General features: G+C 35.5%; 1 protein-coding gene across 1 annotated transcript in view; it reads left to right on the top strand.

The window, feature by feature from the left end:
* The window catches only part of ATP2C1 (ATPase secretory pathway Ca2+ transporting 1), a 168510-nt gene that overhangs the window by 75958 nt on the left and 71161 nt on the right, over positions 1-21391 (top strand). Inside the window, exons 2-7 of the mRNA XM_077750877.1 lie at positions 3611-3721; positions 6045-6161; positions 7225-7314; positions 9988-10023; positions 12914-12975; positions 18150-18258. Of these exons, the coding sequence (XP_077607003.1) occupies positions 3611-3721; positions 6045-6161; positions 7225-7314; positions 9988-10023; positions 12914-12975; positions 18150-18258 (525 nt within the window). The remainder of the gene's footprint in view (positions 1-3610; positions 3722-6044; positions 6162-7224; positions 7315-9987; positions 10024-12913; positions 12976-18149; positions 18259-21391) is intronic.

Raw genomic sequence — 21391 nt, forward strand, 5'->3', positions numbered from 1 at the left:
AATATGATGTTATTTCTCTTTTTTAAAAAAAAAGCCCCAACTCTTGAAACCTGTACTCCATTTGGGCTATGATAATCCCATTCCTCTGCTCCTTTTTATAGCAGAACTGGAAAGGATTATCTATACTTGGCTGTCTTCACATTCTTTCTTGCTGTTTTCTCTGAACACACGTCTGTCTGATTTTTGTGCATCACCACTCCACTGAAACCACTCTATGTTGCCAACTTCAGCGGTCAATTCTTAGTCCTCATCTTCACTTTTCAGTGACATTTGGTTCAGCCATTTACACCCTCTTTGAAATATTTGTTTCACTTGACTTCTCTTTTGGTTCTCTTTTTACCTCACTGCTTGGTTCTTCTTCGTCTCTTCTCTTGGTTATTTTCATCTCTGATCGCTATGTTGGGATAATGCCCTAGGGTCAGCCCACAGACCTCTTCCCTTCCGTCTGTGCCAGTGTGGTTTATTCTCAGTTTTAATACCCTTTATGTGCTCATGCCTACCCACGTTTGTATCTCCAGCCTGGACCTCTCCTATATGTGCTCATACCCACCTACCTCCTGGACATTTCTACCTAGAGATCTAATAGCTAGTTCCTTTGCCTTTTTTTTTTTTTTTCTTTTTCTTTTTCAGGTCTTTGTCCTCAAAACCACCTNTCTGGAGCATTTATTGATTATATGTCTAAAGACTGAATAAGTAAGTGAATAATGCTGGCCTTCTTTCAGTAGTCTTTCTTTAGTACTTCATTTTGTCTTGGTCCCTCGCCTTTCCTGGGAACTTTGCACATTCTTTTCCCTCTGTTCTTTCATTCATTTCCTTAGGCAGCCTCTTGTCTTTCAGTTCTATAAGCATCACTTCCTCATGAAAACTTCCCTGTCCTGATTACAGCCTCTGTGTAAGCTCTTATGCCCCTGGATGACTTCTCCTTCGTAGTTGCATTCATTTGCAGTTTTGCATTTATTTGTGCTGTTCTTTGATAACATTTGTCCTCTTCATCCTCCCTCCTCCCTGTCAAGCGGTTTTTGCTCATTGTTAACACTAAGGGCCTACCACAGTCAGATTCTCAATAAATGCAGTGTTGAGAGAGTAAGTGAATAAACAAATTATTCTTATCAGCCATAGAAGTAACGATCCATTTGAACTACTAAATATAACATTTGCTTAAAAAGAAAGTAGGATTAAAATTCAATAATTTCCATAATTGTAGGTTGAAATAGAATCCAGTAAGCATAAATATAGATGAAATTACTGCCTTTGGCCAAGAATTTTGTGCTATAGCCCTCTATTTCCTATATCCTTTCAGTGAAATCTGTTCTTATCACATGGCTGTGTAGCCTTTGCCAGAACACATCCAGTGCTCTTCATTCTAACTCCAGAAGTTGGTTGGCTATAAACTCACCCTTTGGTCTTGGTGTTTCCCTCTTTCACATGGCAGTCTGCCTTTCATATATTTAGAGAGTTATCATTATGTCCCTTCAGTGTCTCACCCATTTTTAAGTGAAACAGTCTCACTTTATTCTGTTGAGATTTTTCAAGTCTTTTGGGCCTATGGAATGTTCCTGAAGGATTTTATGTAGAGCGTATTCCAGCATGGACCCTATCTTATGTAACAACTACCAAAGAATTACTTTAAAAAGATTTTATGAGAAAGGCTCTTGTACCATATGTTGGATCCTTGAGATGGAAATTTCTAAGATATCAATGATAGAAAAGTATTTTTTAATAGAAAGATTATTACAAATCTAACTTTTATTCACCACAGTTGGTCATTTAGTTCTGTATTGAGGCAATTGTACTACTGAATATACATGTAAATATTAAATACTTTTTGGAGAAAAATGGCTATTTTAGCACTTATTACTAGTGGGTCAGGTGCTTTATTAATGGATGTAATCTTGAGACAACTTTAGACACTATTACCCCTATTTTATATATGAAGAAACTGAGGTACAGCAATCTTAGAAATAAAAGATGTTATTAATCTCATTGACACCACAGATAATGTAAATATATTTGATCCTTTTTAATTTTGCTGTTAACATCTCACAAGATAAAATAACCACATCACACTGTTTTAGTTCTCATTGTTTTAAGAGTCCAGTCATTTTTGCAGGGTTTTCTCTGGTGTTTAATATAGGGATGGTTCAATGAAATCATTCCCTTGTCCTACTTTGTTTTATAGATTTGGACATTTAGTGGTTCTAAAATGTGTGGAACTTTTATGAAATTTCCAGTTTTTTCTCTAAGGTTTAAAATTTCTTAATTATATAAAAATATGCTTTAAATAATTTTATGACTTTGATTTGTATGAAAATAAGATAATCTGTCTCCCAATTTCTTCATAATTTTTAGTCACTAATACCTTCTCATACAAAGTAGAAAAATATTTCTTCTTCTTGCTTTAAACTGCTTAAAACATTCAGCAGTGCCTTTTAATAAACGAAATTAGAAAACATATATTTGGTTGTTCCAGAACTCAGTTACACTGAGTGAATACTTTTTTCTACAGCTGTTTACTATTTTTTGGAATAAGTGTAAAGATTTTTTTTTTATGTATACAGACCTATATAATGACAGCACACAGGCCTTTATTATTATTATCTTAAAGCCACAGAAACTTAAATTATGTTTTTTTGATCAGTCACATTTGTTGTCTTAAAGAAGTGTTGTGTTAAAAAGTTTGGGGGGAAATATTTTATCCTAAAAATGTGGATTATCCAAGGTTGAAAACATTCCATCTGAAAGCTTTAAGACTCTGTCTTGGCAGTAACATGATCACTTCACTTTCAGTATTTTAATCAGTTCAAGTGTAGCAACTGAAATTTCTCTTTGCTAAAGTTTCAATTCTGTCTCACTTTCTCCTACTTATTCAAAACTTTTTGTCTATTAAGAATCTGTCAGTTTAGGATCCAAGACAAGTCTGGATTGAGGATTTATTTCTGGAAGTGTGTGAAATAAAAACTTTTCTCTAGATACTTGCTTATGAAGCTGCATCAAGTAGGTACCATGGTTACCACCATCTCTGTGATTTTCTCTGCTGTTCACAGCCCCTTCACTAAACTGTGCAGCCTCTGCTTGTCTAGTCTCTTTTCTTTGTTTTTCTGCTAGTTTGGGAATAGATTTTTAAGTCTGACTTGCTGTCCTGGTGCTTATGTAGAGTAGATAGGTGTTTTTCTGAACAGTTAAGAAACAGGTTCCTCACAGGAGTAGTTAAAATGGAGAAAGCTTAGCTGTTCTCTGTCTTTGGTGTTAAACATAATGAGTTTAGAGGATTATGACTACATGTAATTATTAGGATCTGAGAGACGGGACATCTGTTTTACTTTTTACTTATTACATTGGTGTAAAAATAGCATCTTTTTTATTTAATGTGAAAATTATTTTGTGTTATAGCTGACACTGGTGGCTTCATTTTTGAAATGTGCTTTCTGGAAAAATTGCACATGATTAATATAAAATTATCTTATTAGAACTAGATACTTGTTATTCTGAAAATGTTTGTTTTGTAACTGGAAACTAAGTTTCTGTGAACATTTGGATTTTCATTTATTCTAGACTGCATTTGAATTTTTTTTGTATATTCAAATATTTTTCCTTTGGTTTTATTTGCTAGGTTGCACGTTTTCAAAAAATTCCTAATGCTGAAAATGAGACAATGATTCCTGTATTGACATCAAAAAAAGCAAGTGAATTACCAGTTAGTGAAGTTGCAAGCATTCTCCAAGTAAGTATTTGGTGGGGAGGAAAGGAGTAGATAGTAAAATCAGTCCCTTAGATTCTATTGATAAGTGCTGCCCAACAGAATTTTCTGTGATGAAATAAATATGGTATTCTACACTGTTCGAACAGTAATTAGTAGTTAAACATGATTACTGAGTACTGGAAGTGTGGACATTTAGATAAGGAACTAAATTTTATTTTATTTAATTTTTATTCATTAAAATTTAAATGGCTGCATGTATCTAGTGTTTACCTGGTTGGACAGTGCAGCTCTAGGTCATTAACATTGTCAGAAACTGTTAGTGCTGTGTAAGGATTAGCTGAATTAGTAAAATAATCAATTATTAACATAAGCAGAGTTAGGAGTTTATCATTTTTTTAATAAGTGTTTTCTGAAGTTAAATAAAAGCCAAGTACATGATAAGAACTGCAAGTAAATTCCGTCTCTTAATTGCTTATGTAATTTCATCTCTTCCTAGTTTTAAAAAGCACAGTCTAATGTAACATAATACGGTTTTTAATTTTTCCTTCATAATTCATGTATTTTCATGATGGCATTAAAAACATTGGATATCCATTTTTTGGGGGGTTTTTTTGGTTGTACTTGTACTGTTTTAAAACCATTTATTTTAAATATTTTTAAGTGTTGCAAGACTCCATTATTAAACTCTATTATAAACCTTTTGGCCTGAGAAACTGATTATTTTAGGGATGAAAGTAATTTTATTTCTTAATGATAGCTATGATAATAAATTGTGAGAGACAGTGACTCTTCTAAGGTTCCCAGACCCAATTCCAACATGGTGGGGGGGGGGGGGCGGGTTCTCCCACACATAACACCAAGCAATTCTTGGACACCGAAGAATTCAACTCAGTTCTGACAATATCTACTACCCAGAAATAACATTAGATTCCATAGGTTGAGTTCAGCCCTAGGACACTGCCTCTCACTCCTGACTTCAGAAGTCAGTCACAGACCCCAGGCTGTAACCTATGATCTTGACCTACCCACTAAAGGTTAGAGGTTCTTCCTTAGGTTTATTTAATTTGCTAGAGTGGTTCACAGAGCTCAGGGAAACACTTAGGTTTACCAGTTTATTAAAGGGATATGATGAAGGATAGAAATCAAGAGCCAGATGAAGACACGTGTAGGTTTGGTATGAGGAAAGAGCCTAGAGCTTCCATGCCCTCTCCAGGTGTGTCACTCACCCCAGTCTCCATGTCACCAATCTGGGAGCTCCCTAAACCCAGTCCTTTCGGCCTTTTATGGAGGCTTCATTTCTTAGTCATGATTGGCTAAGTCATTCACCCTTGGCTGATTCAGCCTCCATCTGGTCTCTCTTCCCCAGAGGTTGAGGGCGGGTAGTGGTGGGGGTTCCAGGACTGAAATTTGTAACTTTCTAGTCACATGGCTTGTTCTCTTGGCTACCAGCTGCTGCTCTTAGATGGGGTTCAGAAGTGACCTTCATTAACATAACAAAAGACACCTTTATTACCATCATTGCAGGAAATTCCTAGGGTTTTAGGAGCTGAGAGTCAGCAACCCTATAGGAAGACTAGATACAAATAAGAAATATGTTTTGGTCATTCAGATGTGTATATACTTCTTATAAATCACAATATCACAGTGACTGAAGACTGTAGGTAGTGTTCATAGAACATGATCATTTTCAGTAATTTAGGAACCACAAATTACCTATTCAAAATAATACAGTCCAAGAGCAAAAAGTAATACCAACCTGAGGGTTTTGTTAGGCTCAGAAAACAAGAAAGGCAGTTAATGTCCTTTGTATGTTTTAGAAAATAAAGCAAAGAAAATTCATTAAATGTATGGATATTTTTTTTTCTATAAGTTATGTGGCTGGTTTTTGCTATCCCCCTTTCCCAGAGAGAAGCATAAATTTTTTATTTACTAAACTTTACCTTGTGACTTATATAGTTTTTTAAAGTGCTAATATAATGTATGTTACTTGTACTTCAGTAAACTTTTTTTTTTTATCAAGGTGTAATTTATGTGAAATACAGTGTACCCATATTAAATGAACAGTTTGCATTTTGACAAAAGTAGTAACCACCACCAGAATTAAGATATGGAACACTGTCATCACTCCTAGAAGTTCCGTCAGGTCCCTCAGCAGTTAATCTTTCTAGAGTAGATTTTGTTTTTGGCCTCAAACAATCACTGATAATGCTTTCTGTTACAACAGATTAGCTTTGACTGTTGTAGAAGTTCTTATAAATGTGGACATACAATATGTACGCTTGTGTTTTTCTTCTTTTGCCCTCTGCTATCATTTTCAGTAACTTGTATATGTAAAATCTAATAGGCTGATCTTCAGAATGGTCTAAACAAATGTGAAGTAAGTCACAGGCGAGCCTTCCATGGCTGGAATGAGTTTGATATCAGTGAAGATGAGCCACTATGGAAGAAGTATATTTCTCAGGTGAGGTTTTTTTTATTTCCTCCTCTGCTGTGTAACTTTTTACAGATTTCTACTTTATACTTGTTTTATTATAAGGAATGGTAATATTTTTTAAAGTAATGTGGCCATTTGTGAGTGCTTAAAAAATTGTGAAAGCCTGGTCCCTATGCTCAGGGATTCTGATTTAATTGGTCTGGTGTGAACCTGGGTATTTGTTAGAAGTTCTTCACATGATTCTGATGTGAAGTGGATTTGGAACCACTGTGCCAGGGAATGGGGCTATATAGGGAGTGGGAAGTGATGGCATCTGACCTCAGAGCTGTGGTATCTAGGGGCTGGGGTGAATTCTTTGTAGCCTGGTTACTTTGCAATTTTGATAGTGATTGGCACCACTTCATCAGGGGAAGAACTTCTGGCAACAGAGCTCTGATGTTTTTGGGGTGGCTTTGGTGCTTGGTCATTTAAATGCTGCCTGGTTGGTCCATGTGGTTCTGTTTCTTTAGGTACTGTTGGCTCTTCTAGATAGATACCAGGAAAACCAGCGTTGGGAGAATCTTCAGCTTCTGTGGAGTGGATCTCAATTGTTTGCTTTTAACTTGCCAAGGGGTTATTCCTGGGGCATGTGGGTCAGCCGCAGAATTGTAATCTATGCTAATTTACTAGGTATAGGAATGTCTGATTCTCATAATTTAGGTGTTCTACCAGTGTTAACTTATATCTTTATCTTAAAAATAATTTTTCACTTATTCTAGCCTCGGTAGAAATTCAAATCAGCTATATTTATTAAAATAATTTACTAAAAATACAAGTATACTATAAGGAATTGGTAAATTCTTAGTTCTAAGTATTTATATTTAATTTTCTTCTGAAAGAGAACTGTTACCAAGTGGTGACTTTTAAATGTAGTTAAGTGTAAATACTTTTTTTGTTAATTGAAGAGACATATATAAAATCTCATTCACATGTAGACTCTCGTAATTTTCTAACCATGCCTCAGTAGTTTATTTTTATAAGCTTTTGTTGCAATGGAATGCAACTACCATTCATGCAGAACTGTTGAATTGCTGTTTGTTTTCATTTTCAGTTTAAAAATCCCCTTATTATGCTGCTTCTGGCTTCTGCAGTCATCAGTGTTTTAATGCATCAGTTTGATGATGCTGTCAGTATCACCGTGGTAAGAAAAAATATGTATATTTTTAAACTACTGGATAATCATTTAAATTAGGATTGGCTTTTATTTTGGAAAGTGAATTGAGAAATGATTTAATGTTTCTTCAGGTTTTTTTGTTAATATCCAAATTCTGCTTTTCATTGCAGTAATCTCAAGTAATACTCAAGGTCTGTGATGGGCATGCATGAGAATTAATTTAACAACCTTCTGATTTTACAGATATAAAATGTAGTAAATTTCTGGTTACAATTTCAATTTATTTTACTTTCTAAATGAGAATGTTTTGACTAATTGTGAGCTAAAGTCTGACGATTATGAAATTAAAAATATTACTTAACATGAACATTGTATTTACTATGTAAGATTTTATTCTTTCTGGCTAAGCTATTCTAGCTTTCACTGAGTTTCCTCTTCTTTTTTTTCTCGTCCTCTGTTTTATGGTAGTATAAAAATTTATAACAAGTACAAGCATTGATTAAAGCCAACATGTTTGTGCTTAAGAACACAGTAGAAATTAATATAGGGCTGCAGTTCTTTTTTTTTTTTTTAAATGTTTATTTATTTACTTTGAGAATGAGCAGGAGAGGGGCAGAGATAGAGAATCCCAAGCAGGCTCTGCAGTGTCAGCACAGAGCCCGATGTGAGGCTCAATCCCATGAACCATGAGATCATGACCTGAGCTGAAATCCATGAGTTGGGCACTTAATTGACCAAGCCACCCTGGTGCCTCTAGAGCTGTAATTCTTGAACTCTTGCTTGTGGACTCCCAGGGGTCTCTGAGGCCCTATCAGGGAGCATGCAAGGTCATAACTGTTTTCATAATACTAAAACATTTTTGCTATAGATATTTGCATCATTGGTGCAAAAGCAATGACAAATAAAACTGTTAAGCATGTTGGCTCAAGTCAAAACAATGGCACCAAACTGTACTAGTAGTCATTGTTTTCTTTCATTATTTCTCTTAGTATTTTTGATAAAAACAGTAAAAATTAATTTCATTAAATCTTGGTACTTGAGTACATACATACCTTTTGAATATTCTATGTAATAGAATGGGAAATATGCATAAAGGACTTATGTATATTGAAGTACAGTGGTTGTGTCAAGGAAGGGCAATTGTGGTGAGCTGAACAAGACTTTTATTAGAAAGAATGAATGACAAACTATGGTTATTTTTTAATTTTTAATTTTTATTTATTTTGAGAGAGACAGCATGAGTGGGAGGGAGGGGAAAACAGGGGGAGAGAAAGAATCCCAAGTAGTTTCTGCGCTGCCAGTGCTGAGTCCCATGCGGGGCTCAAACTCATGAAACCACAAGATCATGACCTTAGCCAAAACCGAGCTGGAAATGTAACCGACTGAGCCACCCAGGCACCTTGACCAACTGTGGTTATTAAAACTTAGATAACTGGCATATTTTTTTAAGGAAAATGAGTGAAATGAACCTGTCATTTCAAGAAAACAACTGATAGCATTTATTACCAGTGATAAAATTTAAGCGTTCAAGTAATAGTTAGATGGCTTCCTGGTATTTAGGACTATTCTAATGAGATCAGTAGTGATTTCAATGAATATGATTTTTTTCTACTATTATGAAATGTGTCAACACTTGAAAGATTTGAATAACAAGGTGAATCAGTATTTTCTAAATGACTAATGCGAGATGTTACAGTATTTTCAGTGATAAAAGATCCATTCTAACTGCAAAATAGATCAATAGATTTTACTATCACAGATTATGAAAAGGTCATTGAAGTAGTTTAGATTCTACATTGCAAATTACTTCTGAGTAACTAACACTTGTTTAATTTGGGTATAGTACCTAAGAGGAATTTCCTTAGTCATCTGAAAAAGCTTTTAAAATACTCCTTCCCTTTCCAACAATATCTGTATGAGGCTGGGTTTTCTTCATATATTTCAGCCTAACCAACATATAATAATAGATTGAATGCAGAAGCAAATATGAGAGTGTAGCTTTTAAAAAAATTCTTTTTTAAGATTAAAAAAATTTTTTTACTCAATACTTTATCTATTTTTGAGAGAGAGACAGAGTGTGAGTCGGGGAGGGTCAGAGAGAGAGAGAGAGGAAGACAGAATCTGAAACAGGCTCCAAGCTGTCAGCACAAAGTCCCATGTGGGGCTCAAACCCACGAACCATGAGATCATGAACTGAGCTGATGTCGGACGCTTAACCGACTGAGCCACCCAGATGCCCCTAGTTTTGTATTAAGGCAGACATTAAAGTAGAAAAATTGAAAACCCTCACTTTTTTCAGAAATTTTTCATAAAAAATGTTATATGTGTTAATGTGATAGGTTTATTACTTTTTAGATGAATTAATAAGGAGAAATTAAAACTGAACAATTGACAAAATATTGATTATGGTAAATATCAATAGATTATAACCTACATAAACAAAAGCTGGCCTTCAGTTTGTAAGAGCATATGCAGATCTTGAGATCAAATTTGAGAAGCTGTCCTAGGGAAGGCAAGCCACTATCAGCTGTTAGTCTTTTCTTCCAAGGCAAAGTTGTGATTTCTTTCCCAGTTGATTTACATCTCTTAGAGTCTGGTATCTGAGGACTGTGGACAGAGTTAGAAAAATAAAACACCATGAACAGTTATTTCTGAAGTTAAAATGTCTGATTTAAAAGGTGGTTTCTTTGTTTTGTTTAGGCAATACTTATCGTCGTTACAGTTGCCTTTGTTCAGGTGAGTAGGTAGCCTATTTTGTCAACATGATAATGGTATTTTAGTTAATTGCTTAAAAAAACCAAGGTGGCTTATGGTAAAATCTTTGGTTATTGAGAGATGGTAATATAGGGCAGAACAATTTATTGTTTTTGAAATGATTTCAGAAACTGTCAACTCATTCTCCAAGGAAATTTGTGGGACTAACTGTTGTAATTTAGATAGTAGCATGAAGAAAGTGTAGTTTTTTTTATTTGATAGAGTTAACAGTAACTGAAGCAGATGGAAACATAGAGCACAGTAATAGAAATAAAATCTAGCAACAGTTTTAAAAACTCTTTCCAATTAAAAAATTGGGCCAGGGTTTAAATTCCTCATTTCCTCCACAGAAAGAACATTCTGATCTGGTTCAAACTTCCTATTCAGCATAGACATTGAAATAGTAAATAAAACATACGATGAAGAGCCCCTTTTAAAAGTGAATGTGAATAATGTGGAGATGATGTCAAAATTTTTATTGTAAGTGTAGGCAGGATAAAAATGTAGACTTTTATGTTTAATATCTGATAACTTCATTTTTTAGAACAGTGTTGGCAAGTCTCATTAACTAAAAGTTTTAAAGCATAGTTAGAGGATTAGAATAGAAGAATTAGTTTAGGGAAAAATGTAATATATGACATTCAAGTTCATGTTGTTTTGAATCTTAAGACTATATTTTAAGTGACTGTGGTTATTTTCCTATCTATGGTTAATTCCTTGGGTATTTCCTATCATTATCCAAGCTTCCTATGGCAATCTCTAATTTCGTAAGTTCTTAGTTTTATAGTAACTGACTGGAAAAGTCATTTGGAGTTAGATTATCTGCAGTAAATTTGTGAGCTCCATCAGTGGACCATCAGGGATTCTGTTTCCAGGGAATCTTTTTGCTTAGAACAGACAAAAGTTGTCGTGGGGGAGGTGGAGCTAGTTAGTCTAGCAGAAGTATTCCAGGCTGGGTGTCATTCAAGGCAGCTATTCATTCAGCCGTGTGGGTGCTACTACCCACTTGACCAATAACCAGAACCTTTTGCATCTTTAATAACATTTAAGAAGGATGGAGTGACTTTCTTCAGAAGGGTTCCTACGGTATTATTGCTATACTGTAGTAGGTTGTTCTGTTGGTACACAGAAAACGCCTACCTCGAAAACCCCCACAAAATTGCGATTTTAACATAGTGTGCAATTTTCCACAAATATAGTGCATTATACACTGTGAATACAATGGCAGAAACTATCCACTAATATCTCTGTGATAGGTTCATTTGATGGAAAACTCCAGAAAGAATCCAAACCATATATGACAAGCCCAGTTTCATTACACAGATATGAGCCTTTTATCCAAATGTGCCTTGAAACCAACAAAATATTGTATAAACAGCAGTTAAAAACCTTCTCTAAGAAGATCCTATTTGTTGCCAGTTAAACTTGTTATATATAGTGCTTTGTCAGAAAACTACCAAAATTCTATCTGAAATTGTTAATGTTATATCTTTAGTATTTGTGTTTTTATCTGTTTTCTAGGAGAGTGCTTTTATGTTTTTATTTTTCCCTATCTTTTTCAAGTCTTTATTTCTCACCCCATTATATACCCATTATAATTTACAGCCATGAAAATAGCCAGTTGTTTTATATAGTCGTACATTGATGCCACCTTGATAATAAATTTAAAATATAACTTTTAAGTGTTCAGTTAGAGATGGCTGTCAGATTTTTGGTGATGTGTTAAATGGTCATTTTGATATAGAAGTATCTCTGTAGTTGTCGAGAGTAAAGTCTAAGTCTGAAAAGGGAAGTAAAGATTGGGCAGCTTCTAGGTCCTTTATTATTAGGATCTAGAATTGGTGTTTTCTAGTCTTCTGTGAAATGTTTGGGTAAAACTTTCAAATTCCTTAATATCCTTGTTATGGTTGGGGGAGCAATGTCTCATAATTTTCATATTTATAGACTTACCTTACAGTTTGTTTCTCTTGTCTAGGTGAATACTGATTTAATTCTCAGTTATTCTTATACAGCTTTGCATTTTCTATTTGGAAAAGTTTGTGATGGGTGTAAAGTTTTGATTAGGATTAGCAGTGTAGTCATTTCAGAGTACTTTCCTTTTCCCTTCTTAAACTTGGATCAAAAGATTGGTGTGCTTAGTGCAGACAGAAGACAAAAATAGCAGTGATGTTGGGTGAAGCAAGTCTGGACTAAATAGTATGGTGAGGAGAGGGATGTCTCTGACTCTCAGCTTTGGTTATATGGCTAGAGGAAGGCTGAAGCACCGCAGGGTAAGGGCTCCTGAGAATGTCCTTTTGCAGATAATTCATGGTGATGGCTATCAGAGCAATGCCAGCCACAGCTAACTCTTACGCAACAGATATTCGTTCTAAGCAAACTTACTCCATAAATCTTTGCAGATAGCATGGGTTTAAATCCTCAAAACAGATGTTGCTTGCAGTTAATTGTCTTTGACTTCTTTAGTCATTAAACACTAAAAGCAAAATTATCTTAATCCTGAGGCTCAATGATCTTAACTTTTAATGACTGAAAGTTATATACTCTTTATATACTATACACACACTAATGAGTGTTGTTCATTTTCTTATAAACTGACCTTGGTTTCACATTGAATATTAATATATAAAATTGGGAATATTTAATTATCAAAATTGTTTGGTCACTATAATTTAACATTTAGTAAGGAACAAGCTTTTATGTGTTAGGAATATAAGTGCAAGTAAAGGAAAAGATAAGAACTGGGAGAAGTTTTTAAAAAATGAGATTAATGTTTACTTAAGTCTAACATGGAACATGTACATAGGAACATATGTATTTGCATTTCTTTATAAATGTTTTCTTTTAATATTATGTTCTTTTTTTTTATAAATAGGAGTATCGTTCAGAAAAATCTCTTGAAGAACTGAGTAAACTTATGCCACCAGAATGCCATTGGTATGATCCTTGTTTCTGATATGGATTTCTACTTTTTCTTTTAATTAAAAATTTTTAAAAATGTTTATTTATTTTTGAGAGAGAGAGAATACACAAGTGGGGTAGGGACAGAGAGGGGGGGGCAGATGGAGAATTTGAAACAGGCTCCAGGCTCTGAGCTGTCAGCACAGGGCTGGAAGCAACACTCAAACCCGTAAACTGAGATATGACCTGAGCTGAAGTTGGATGCTTAACTGGCTGAAACACCCTGGTGCCCCCCCCCCCCTTTTTTGAAGTATAATTAGCATACAGTGTTATATTAGTTTCAGGTGACAATATAATGACTCAGCAGTTTTATACATTACTCAGGACTTATCAGTATAAGTTACTTTTAATCCCCTTTATCTATTTCACCCTTAACTCCACCCATCTCCTCTCTGGCGGTCACCACTTGTTATCAGTATTTAAGAGTCTATTTTTCTTTTCTTTTTGTCACTTTTTTCTTTGTTCATCAGTTTTGCTTCTTGAATTCCACATGGTATTTGGAAATCATATGGTATTTGTCTTTCTCTGACTTAATTCACTTAGCATTATATCCTCTAGATCTATCCATATTCCAAATGGTGAGATCTCATTCTTTTTTATGACTAATATTTCAGTGTGTGTGTGTGTGTGTGTGTGTGTGTGTACGTGTGTACATACCACATCTTCTTTATCCATTCATCTGTGGATAGACACTTGGGTTGCTTCCTTGTCTTGGCTACTGCAAATAATGCAGTAAACACAGGGGTGCATATATCTTTTTGAATTAGTGTTTTCATTTTATTTGGGTATATACCTAGTAGTAGAATTACTAGATCATATGGTAGTTCTATTTTTTAATTTTTTGAGGAACCTCCGTACTGTTTTCCACAGTGGCAGCACCAGTTTGCATTTCCACTAACAGTATATGAGGTTCCTTCTTCTCCACATGCTCACCAACACTTGTTTCTTACCTTTTTGATTGTAGCCATTCTCATGGATGTAAAGTGATTTCTTATTGTGGGTTTTTTTTAACTTTATTTATTTATTTTGAGCAAGAGCAAGAATGGGTGTATGAGTGGATGGGGGAGGAGAAGAGAAAGATGGAAAGAGAGAGAAAATCCCAAGCAGGCTCCATGCTGCCAGTGCAGATCCCAGCGTGGGGCTCAAACCCATGAAACATAAGGTCACGACTTGAGCCAAAATCAAGAGTCAGACGCTTAACCGACTGAGCCACTGAGGCCCCCCACTTTTTGTGGCTTTGATTTGCGTTTCCCTGATAATTAACGATATTAAGCATCTTTTCATGTGTCTCTTGTCATCTGTTCCTTTTTTGGAAAACTGTTCAGCTCTTCTGCCCATTTTATTTAGTTCTTCTGCCCATTTTTAGTTGGATCATTTGTGGGGGTTTTTTTTGGTGTTGAGGTGTATAAGTTCTTTATATATTTTGGATATTGACCCCTTATTGGATATGTTATTTGCAAAATCTTCTCCCATTCAGTAAGTTGCTGTTTTGTGTTTTTGCTATGCATAAGCTGCTTATTTTGTTGTAGTTCTGATAGTTAATTTTTGCTATTGTTTCCCTTGCTTGAGGAAACATATTTAGAACAGTATTTCTATGGCAGAGGTCAAAGAAATTTCTGCTTGTGTTTTCTTCTAGGAGTTTTATAGTTTTAGGTCTTATATTTAGGTCTTTAATCCATTTTGAGTTTATTTTTGTTTATGGTATAAGAAAGTAGTCTAGTTTCATTCTTTTGCATGTAGCTCTCCAGTTTCCTAATACCCATTTGTTGAAGAGACTGTCTTTTCCGCATTTTATCTTCTTGCCTCTTTTGTTGTAGATTAATTGACCATATAAGTGTGGGTTTATTTCTGTGCTTTCTATCCTGTGCCATTGATCTATGTGTCTTTGTCTTCCCATTTGTATTATCATCAGTTTCTTTCATCAGTGTGTTACAGTATTTAGAGTATAGGTCTTTCACCTCTATAGTTAAGTTTATTCCTAGGTATTTTATTCTTTTTGGTGCACTTGTAAATGGGATTGTTTTCTGTTTCTACTATTTTCTTATTAGTGTATAGAAATGCAACGTATTTCTGTATATTAACTTTGTATCTTATGCCTTGGCTAAATTCATTGTCAGTTCCAGTAGGTTTTCTAAAATGTTTATTTATTTGTTTTGAGAGCGAGCACACAAGCAGGGGATGGACAGAGAGAGAGGGAGAGGGAGAGAGAGAATCCCAAGCAGGCTCTGTGTTGTGAGCATGGAGCCTGACATGGGGCTGGATCCTACCAACTATGAGATGATGACCTAAGATAAAGTCAAGATTTGGATGCTTAACTGACTGAGCCACCCAGGCGCTCCAAGTTCCAGTAGTTTTTGGGTGGAATCTCTACGGTTTTCTGTATGTAGTAACGTGTCACCTGCAAATAGTGACATTGTATTTCCTCCTTACCAGTTTGGATGCCTTTTGTTTCTTTGTCTTGTCTGATTGCTGTGGTTAGACCTTTCAGTACTGTGTTGAATAAAAGTGATGAGAGTGGATATCCTTGTCTTCTTGATCTTAGAGGAAAAGATCTCAGTTTTTCATATATGGCCTTCGTTAATATTAATGTATCTTTCCTGTAAACCTCCTTTGTTGAGTTTTTGTCATGAGTAGGTGTACTTTGTTAAGTGCTTTTTCTGCATCTGTTGTGAGATCATTATTTGGTTCTTATCCTTTCTCTTGTTAATGTGATATATCCTGTTGATTGGTTTGGAAACACTCTTGCATCCCTGGAATAAATCCCACTTGATTGTGGTGAGGGCTATTTTTTAAAAAATTTTTTAACATTTATTCGTTTTTGAGAGACAGAGTGCAAGCAGAGGAGTATCGGAGAGAGAGGGAGACACAGAATCCGAAGCAGGCTGCAGGCTTTCATCATTTAGCACAGAGCTGGATGTGGGGCTCAAACCCACGAACTGTGAGATCATGACCTGAGCCGAAGTCAGATGTGTAACGACCGAGCCACCCAGGCGCCCCTGTGGTGAAGGCTATTTTTAATGTGTTTGGTTTGCTTATATTTTGTTGAGGATCTTTACATCTGTGTTCATCAGAGATATTAGCCTGTAGTTTTTGTTTTTTTGTAGCGTCTTTATCTGGTTTCAGTGTCAGGGTAATGCTGACCTCATAGAATGAATTTGAAAGCTCTTCTTCCTCTTCTGTTTTTGTGATTGTTTGAGAAGAATGGGTATTAACTCTTCTTTATTTATTTATTTATTTATTTTTATTTAAAAAAAAAATTTTTTTTTAATGTTTTATTTATTTCTAGCAGAGAGAGAGAGACAGCGTGAGCAGGGGAGGGTCTGAGAGAGAGAGAGAGAGACTCACAGACTCTGAAACAGGCTCCAGGCTCTGAGCTGGCAGTCAGCACAGAGCCCAACGCGGGGCTCGAACCCACGAACCGTGAGATCATGACCTGAGCGAAAGTCGGATGCTTAACCGACTAAGCCACCCGGGCGCCCCTAACTCTTCTTTATTTAAAGAAAATTTTTAAAATGTTTTATTTATTCTTGAGAGAGAGAGAGCGAGCACGCATGAGCAAGGGAGGGACAGAGCAAGAGAGGGACACAGAATCCGAAGCAGACTCCAGGCTCTGAGCTGTCAGCACAAAGCCTGATGTGAGGCTTGAACTCTCAGGCTGTGAGATCACGACCTGAGCCAAAGTCAGATGCTCAACTGACTGAGCCACCCAAGCGCCCCTTAACTTTTCTTTAAATGCTTGGTAGAATTCCCCTGTGAAGACATCTGGTCCTGGATTTTTATTTGTTGGGAATGTTTTGATTACTGATTCAGTTTCATTATTAGTAATCATCTGTTCAGATTTTCTTTGTTTTTGATTCAGTCCTGGAAGGTTATCTGTTTCCAAGAGTTTATCCATTTCTTCAAAGGTTCTGTGTGTCCAAGGCATTTATCCATTTCTTCAACGTTGTCTGGTTTTCTTCCTGAGGAATCTGGCTAAAGGTTTTATCAATTTTGTTGATCTTCTCAAAGAACTGGTACCTGGTTTTATTGATCTGTTCTATTGATTTTTTAGTCTCCATTTAATTTATTTCTACTCTAAACTTTATTATTCTGTTTCTTCTCTTGGCTCTAGGCTTTGCACTTCTTTTTCCAGCTTCTTTAGGTGTAAAGTTTATTTGAGATTTTTCTTGTTTCTTGAGATAGGCCCATATTGCTATAAACTTCCCTCATAGAACAATTTTTGCTACGTCTCAAAGATTTTAGACCTTTTTTTTTTTTTTTTTTTTTTTAGAAAATCAGCAAGGAAACAGTGGCTTTGAATGACACATTAGACCAGATGGACCTACTGATATATTCAGAACATTCCCTCCAAAAATAGTGGATTGCACATTTTTTTTCAAGTGCACATGTAACATTCTTCAGAATAGATCACATATTAGGCCACAAAACAAGCCTCAATAAAAAAGATTAAAATCATATTATGCATGTTTTCTGACCACAACGGTCTAAAACTAGAAATCAGTCATAAGAAAAAATCTGGAAAGAACACAAATACTTGGTAGCTAAATGACATGCTACTAAAGAATGAATGGGCCTACCAAAATATCAAAGAGGAAATAAACTACATGGAAACAAATGGTAGTGGATTTTCACTCTTAGAAAGTGAATGTGAGTAGTATAGTAGACATTTTGGCACCAGATTTATCTGACAATAAGGTAGAAATGGTTAACTTAATATGAAAACTTCATGTTCTGTTCACTGAAGAAAGTTGTAATATTACAACTTTAAAGTTCTAATGTTGAGATTCTTGAGACATGGATTTATTAAACAGGGTTTTTGTGTGTGTGTGTGTGACTGTGCTAAGCACTGTCATGGGTGTAATGATGCACAGTCAGATCCAGATGAATAAGAATATGGTTTCAGTTTTCACATTTTACATTTGGACAATAACTGGTCCTTTTTTTCTAGTGGATTTTTTTTTGTCATGTGAACATCTTAATTACCAAGAGTAGAAAAATAATTATTTTCTTGGTTTCTTATATTTGACTTACTTTCTTTGAAGTGGTAGTGCTACAACATATTTTTCTTTAGGCAAGCCCACTAGAATTATTTTATATAAGTGGCATGGCTTTCTTTTTTCAGCCATGGTTGTTTCTGTTTCATGTTGCAGTGTGCGTGAAGGAAAATTGGAACATACACTTGCTCGAGACTTGGTTCCAGGTGATACAGTTTACCTTTCTGTTGGGGACAGAGTTCCTGCTGATTTACGTTTGTTTGAGGTAAGTTTGGTGTTTTAATTTCTTTGGGCTGCTGTAACCAAATACTGTGGACTGGGTTGCTTATAAACAACAGAAAATTATTTCTCGTAGTTCTGGAGTCTGGGAAATCCAAGATCAGTGGGCCAGCCTAGTTGCATTCTGGGTGAGGGTCATCTTTCTGGTTCATAGCTTGTGCCTTCTCTCGGTCCTCATGGTGGCAGGGGTTAGGGAGTTCTGTGCAGTCTCTTTTATAAGAACACTAATCGCATTCATGAGAGCTCCACCCTCATTATTTTAGCACATCTGAAAAGTCACACCTCCTAATACCTCATGTTTGAGAGTTAGTATTTCAATATATAAAGTTGGGGAGGGATATTACAGATACTCAAACTACAGCATTTGGTGATCTGTGTGTGAGCAGAGAACATACTTGGATGTAGATTAAAGGGTAGATATTAGTAGTTATAAGAATTCATAGTTGGGGCACCTGGGAGTGTCTGACTCTTGATTTTGGCTCCAGTCATGATCCATGTGTTGTGGGATTGAGTCCTGTGTCTGATTCTGCTTAAGATTCTCTTTCTTTATCTCTCTCTCCCTTTCCCCTTCTATATCCCTCCCCGCCATGCTCTCTTTCAAAAAAAAAAAAAGTTAATACATCGTCAATTTGAACATTTATTTTTCAAGTTTAAAAAGTGACATCTATAATATGTTTTCTTAAAATACATTTATTTGTCTTAACCACAGAATCTTTTCAGGTGTCCATTAGTGAATCCACCTGTTCTTTATAGAAATGTGTGTTAGGCCTTGTGGGAGACACACAGATGATGTAATGAATTCTTGTGATCAGGGAGTCTACTATTTGTGTACATAAACCATTCACCATAAAATAAGATAGAACCTGGCAAGTGACTAAGAGAAGTACAAAGAATGGAGTGTGAAAATTTAGAGAAAGAAACAGTTATTTCTGATTTCAGTGAAGTGAGATAATGCTTCAGACAGTATGGCTTAGGTGGTGAAAATTGAAGGGTAGTACTGGCCAGAGATGAAGAAGACAATGAAGCAACAGTATTCAGATCACTGGGAAGGTCCCAGTGTGTAGTACCAGGCTAGAATATGTTAAGGGTAAAAAATGTAGGGTGGAATCAGATTCAGGGGACCTTGGATGCAAAGCTCTACTTCAGATTTTATTGATTAGGAATTAGCTTTCAAGATATAATGCAGCCAGCAAATACTCTTACCCTTAATCTGGCCACAGTGTGTAGAATAGATTGACGGGCTGTAAAGTGGAGTTCAGCACATAGTTTAAGAGGCCTTTAAGGCCCATTAGCATGCCAGTCTCATCCAGTTTTAGAATTAACAGGCTGTTCATGAACATCTATAGAGCTAGCTGTCAGTCTTTGAGTACTTACATTGTCCCCAAATTTGAGTGTTCTCAGAGGTTATGAAAGCCTGAAGAACCTTTTTGAACTATAGTAAGAACAGACTTCATTTAATCCTGAAGTAATGGCCTTTTTTTTCAAATACTTAAAAATTTCCTTAGAAAGATAGCAGACTGCTTTAATTGGTGAGTGGAAATAATTGATAATACAGCAAATATTGAGAATGTTATTAATTTTGCTTCATTTCTGCCCTTAGTTTATCTTTTTATGTTACATCTTTTTTTTACTCATTTCTTCTCTCTCTCTTATCCTTAATACCTAGTTTGTGACAAGACCTTGGAATATTTTTCCTTAGAAATATGATAGGCCTGTCATTTGATATAAATCATTTTCCCTTTCCCCAAAGGGCCCTAATTTGAATTTGTGGAGTTTGTGTCCAGAAGCAGTGGAGTGCTTCTCTTCCAGTTTAGAAGCAGACCTCCTCAGTAGGACGGTCTGAAGATGGTGTTTCCCAACGTTTTAACATTCTGAGTGGTGTAATCACATAGAAACTTCAAAACACCATTTGACGTCATAAAGTATTTTAGGGTTTTTATGTAAATAAAGGTTAATTGATCTGAGAATTAATTATTTCACAGTTCATTTGCAAATAGGAAAAAACTAGTCAGAGTTCTTTATTAGTATGCATGTTATCCAGATAAACTCAGCAAATATACCTTAAAGACTTACTGTGAGTTCAGTAAGGGAATTTTTGACCTTTTTAAAGCTTGATGTAGTAACAGTTGAAAGCATGCGCTTTGTCAAGTAATTTATTGTTAACTGTTTTCCCCCAATCTGTCAGCTTTTCAGACACTTCCATTAGCACATGTTTTATTTGTCAGTGCTATAGTTAGGTTGACTTTCTTCTAGTTAATTCATGTTTACATATATAGTTGAACATTTCTGAATCCCTTTATCACTTTTCTGCCCTATTCAATTTCCCTATAACCTCAGTATCTCAAGCAGACTTTTACAACAACTTTTACAGTAGATGGAGATAACTTTCTTAAAAGAGAAACTTTTTGTGCTGCTTCTAGATTTAAACATAGTATACTATAATATTGCATACTATAATAAGGCTGTTAAGGTCAATCCTTCTGGACACAGAGGCTTTTTTTGGAATTAAGTTGGCTTTTTGGAGTGTTATTTGCTGAATTTGGCTATGGTGATCTTTGGATGATTTTTTAAGGCTAGCTGGTCATTTGATGTTCTTATATGAAATAAGCTCTTCATTAAGATTTAAAGGAAACCAAAAACTAAGTTACCTTTGAGATATTATTAATTTCTCAAAGTAAAAACCGTCAATTTCACATAGAAAAAGCAATCATCTGGTCTTTTACGGTAGAATTCTCTTCTTGTGGATATGATCTAAGCCTGAGGTTGCCACTTTAGCGTTGTCATGCTGCAACTCTAGGGTTCCTGTTAAATTTTGATGGTTCAGATTTTGACTATAAGTCTTGCCTGGGCATTCAGTTGCATCTGGTCTGCATGTTCAGTGAGTTGACTGTTCTCTTGTCTACTCATAAGCTGTGTCTGATGTCAGGTCAGCCTGCTATAATCAAATACCATAGATGACAGGTTGAGAGGGTAATTGCTCTCTCCCTTCCACCTCTTATAAAGCCACAAATTCCATTATGAAGGCCTCATCCAGACTAGCTTATCTAACCCTAATTACCTCCCAAGGTAATTGCCATCACGTTGGAGATTAAAGCTTCAACATGAATTTTAGCGGGATA

Source organism: Crocuta crocuta, unplaced genomic scaffold, assembly GCF_008692635.1.
Source record: "Crocuta crocuta isolate KB4526 unplaced genomic scaffold, BGI_CrCroc_1.0 scaffold279, whole genome shotgun sequence".
Lineage (NCBI taxonomy): Eukaryota > Metazoa > Chordata > Mammalia > Carnivora > Hyaenidae > Crocuta > Crocuta crocuta.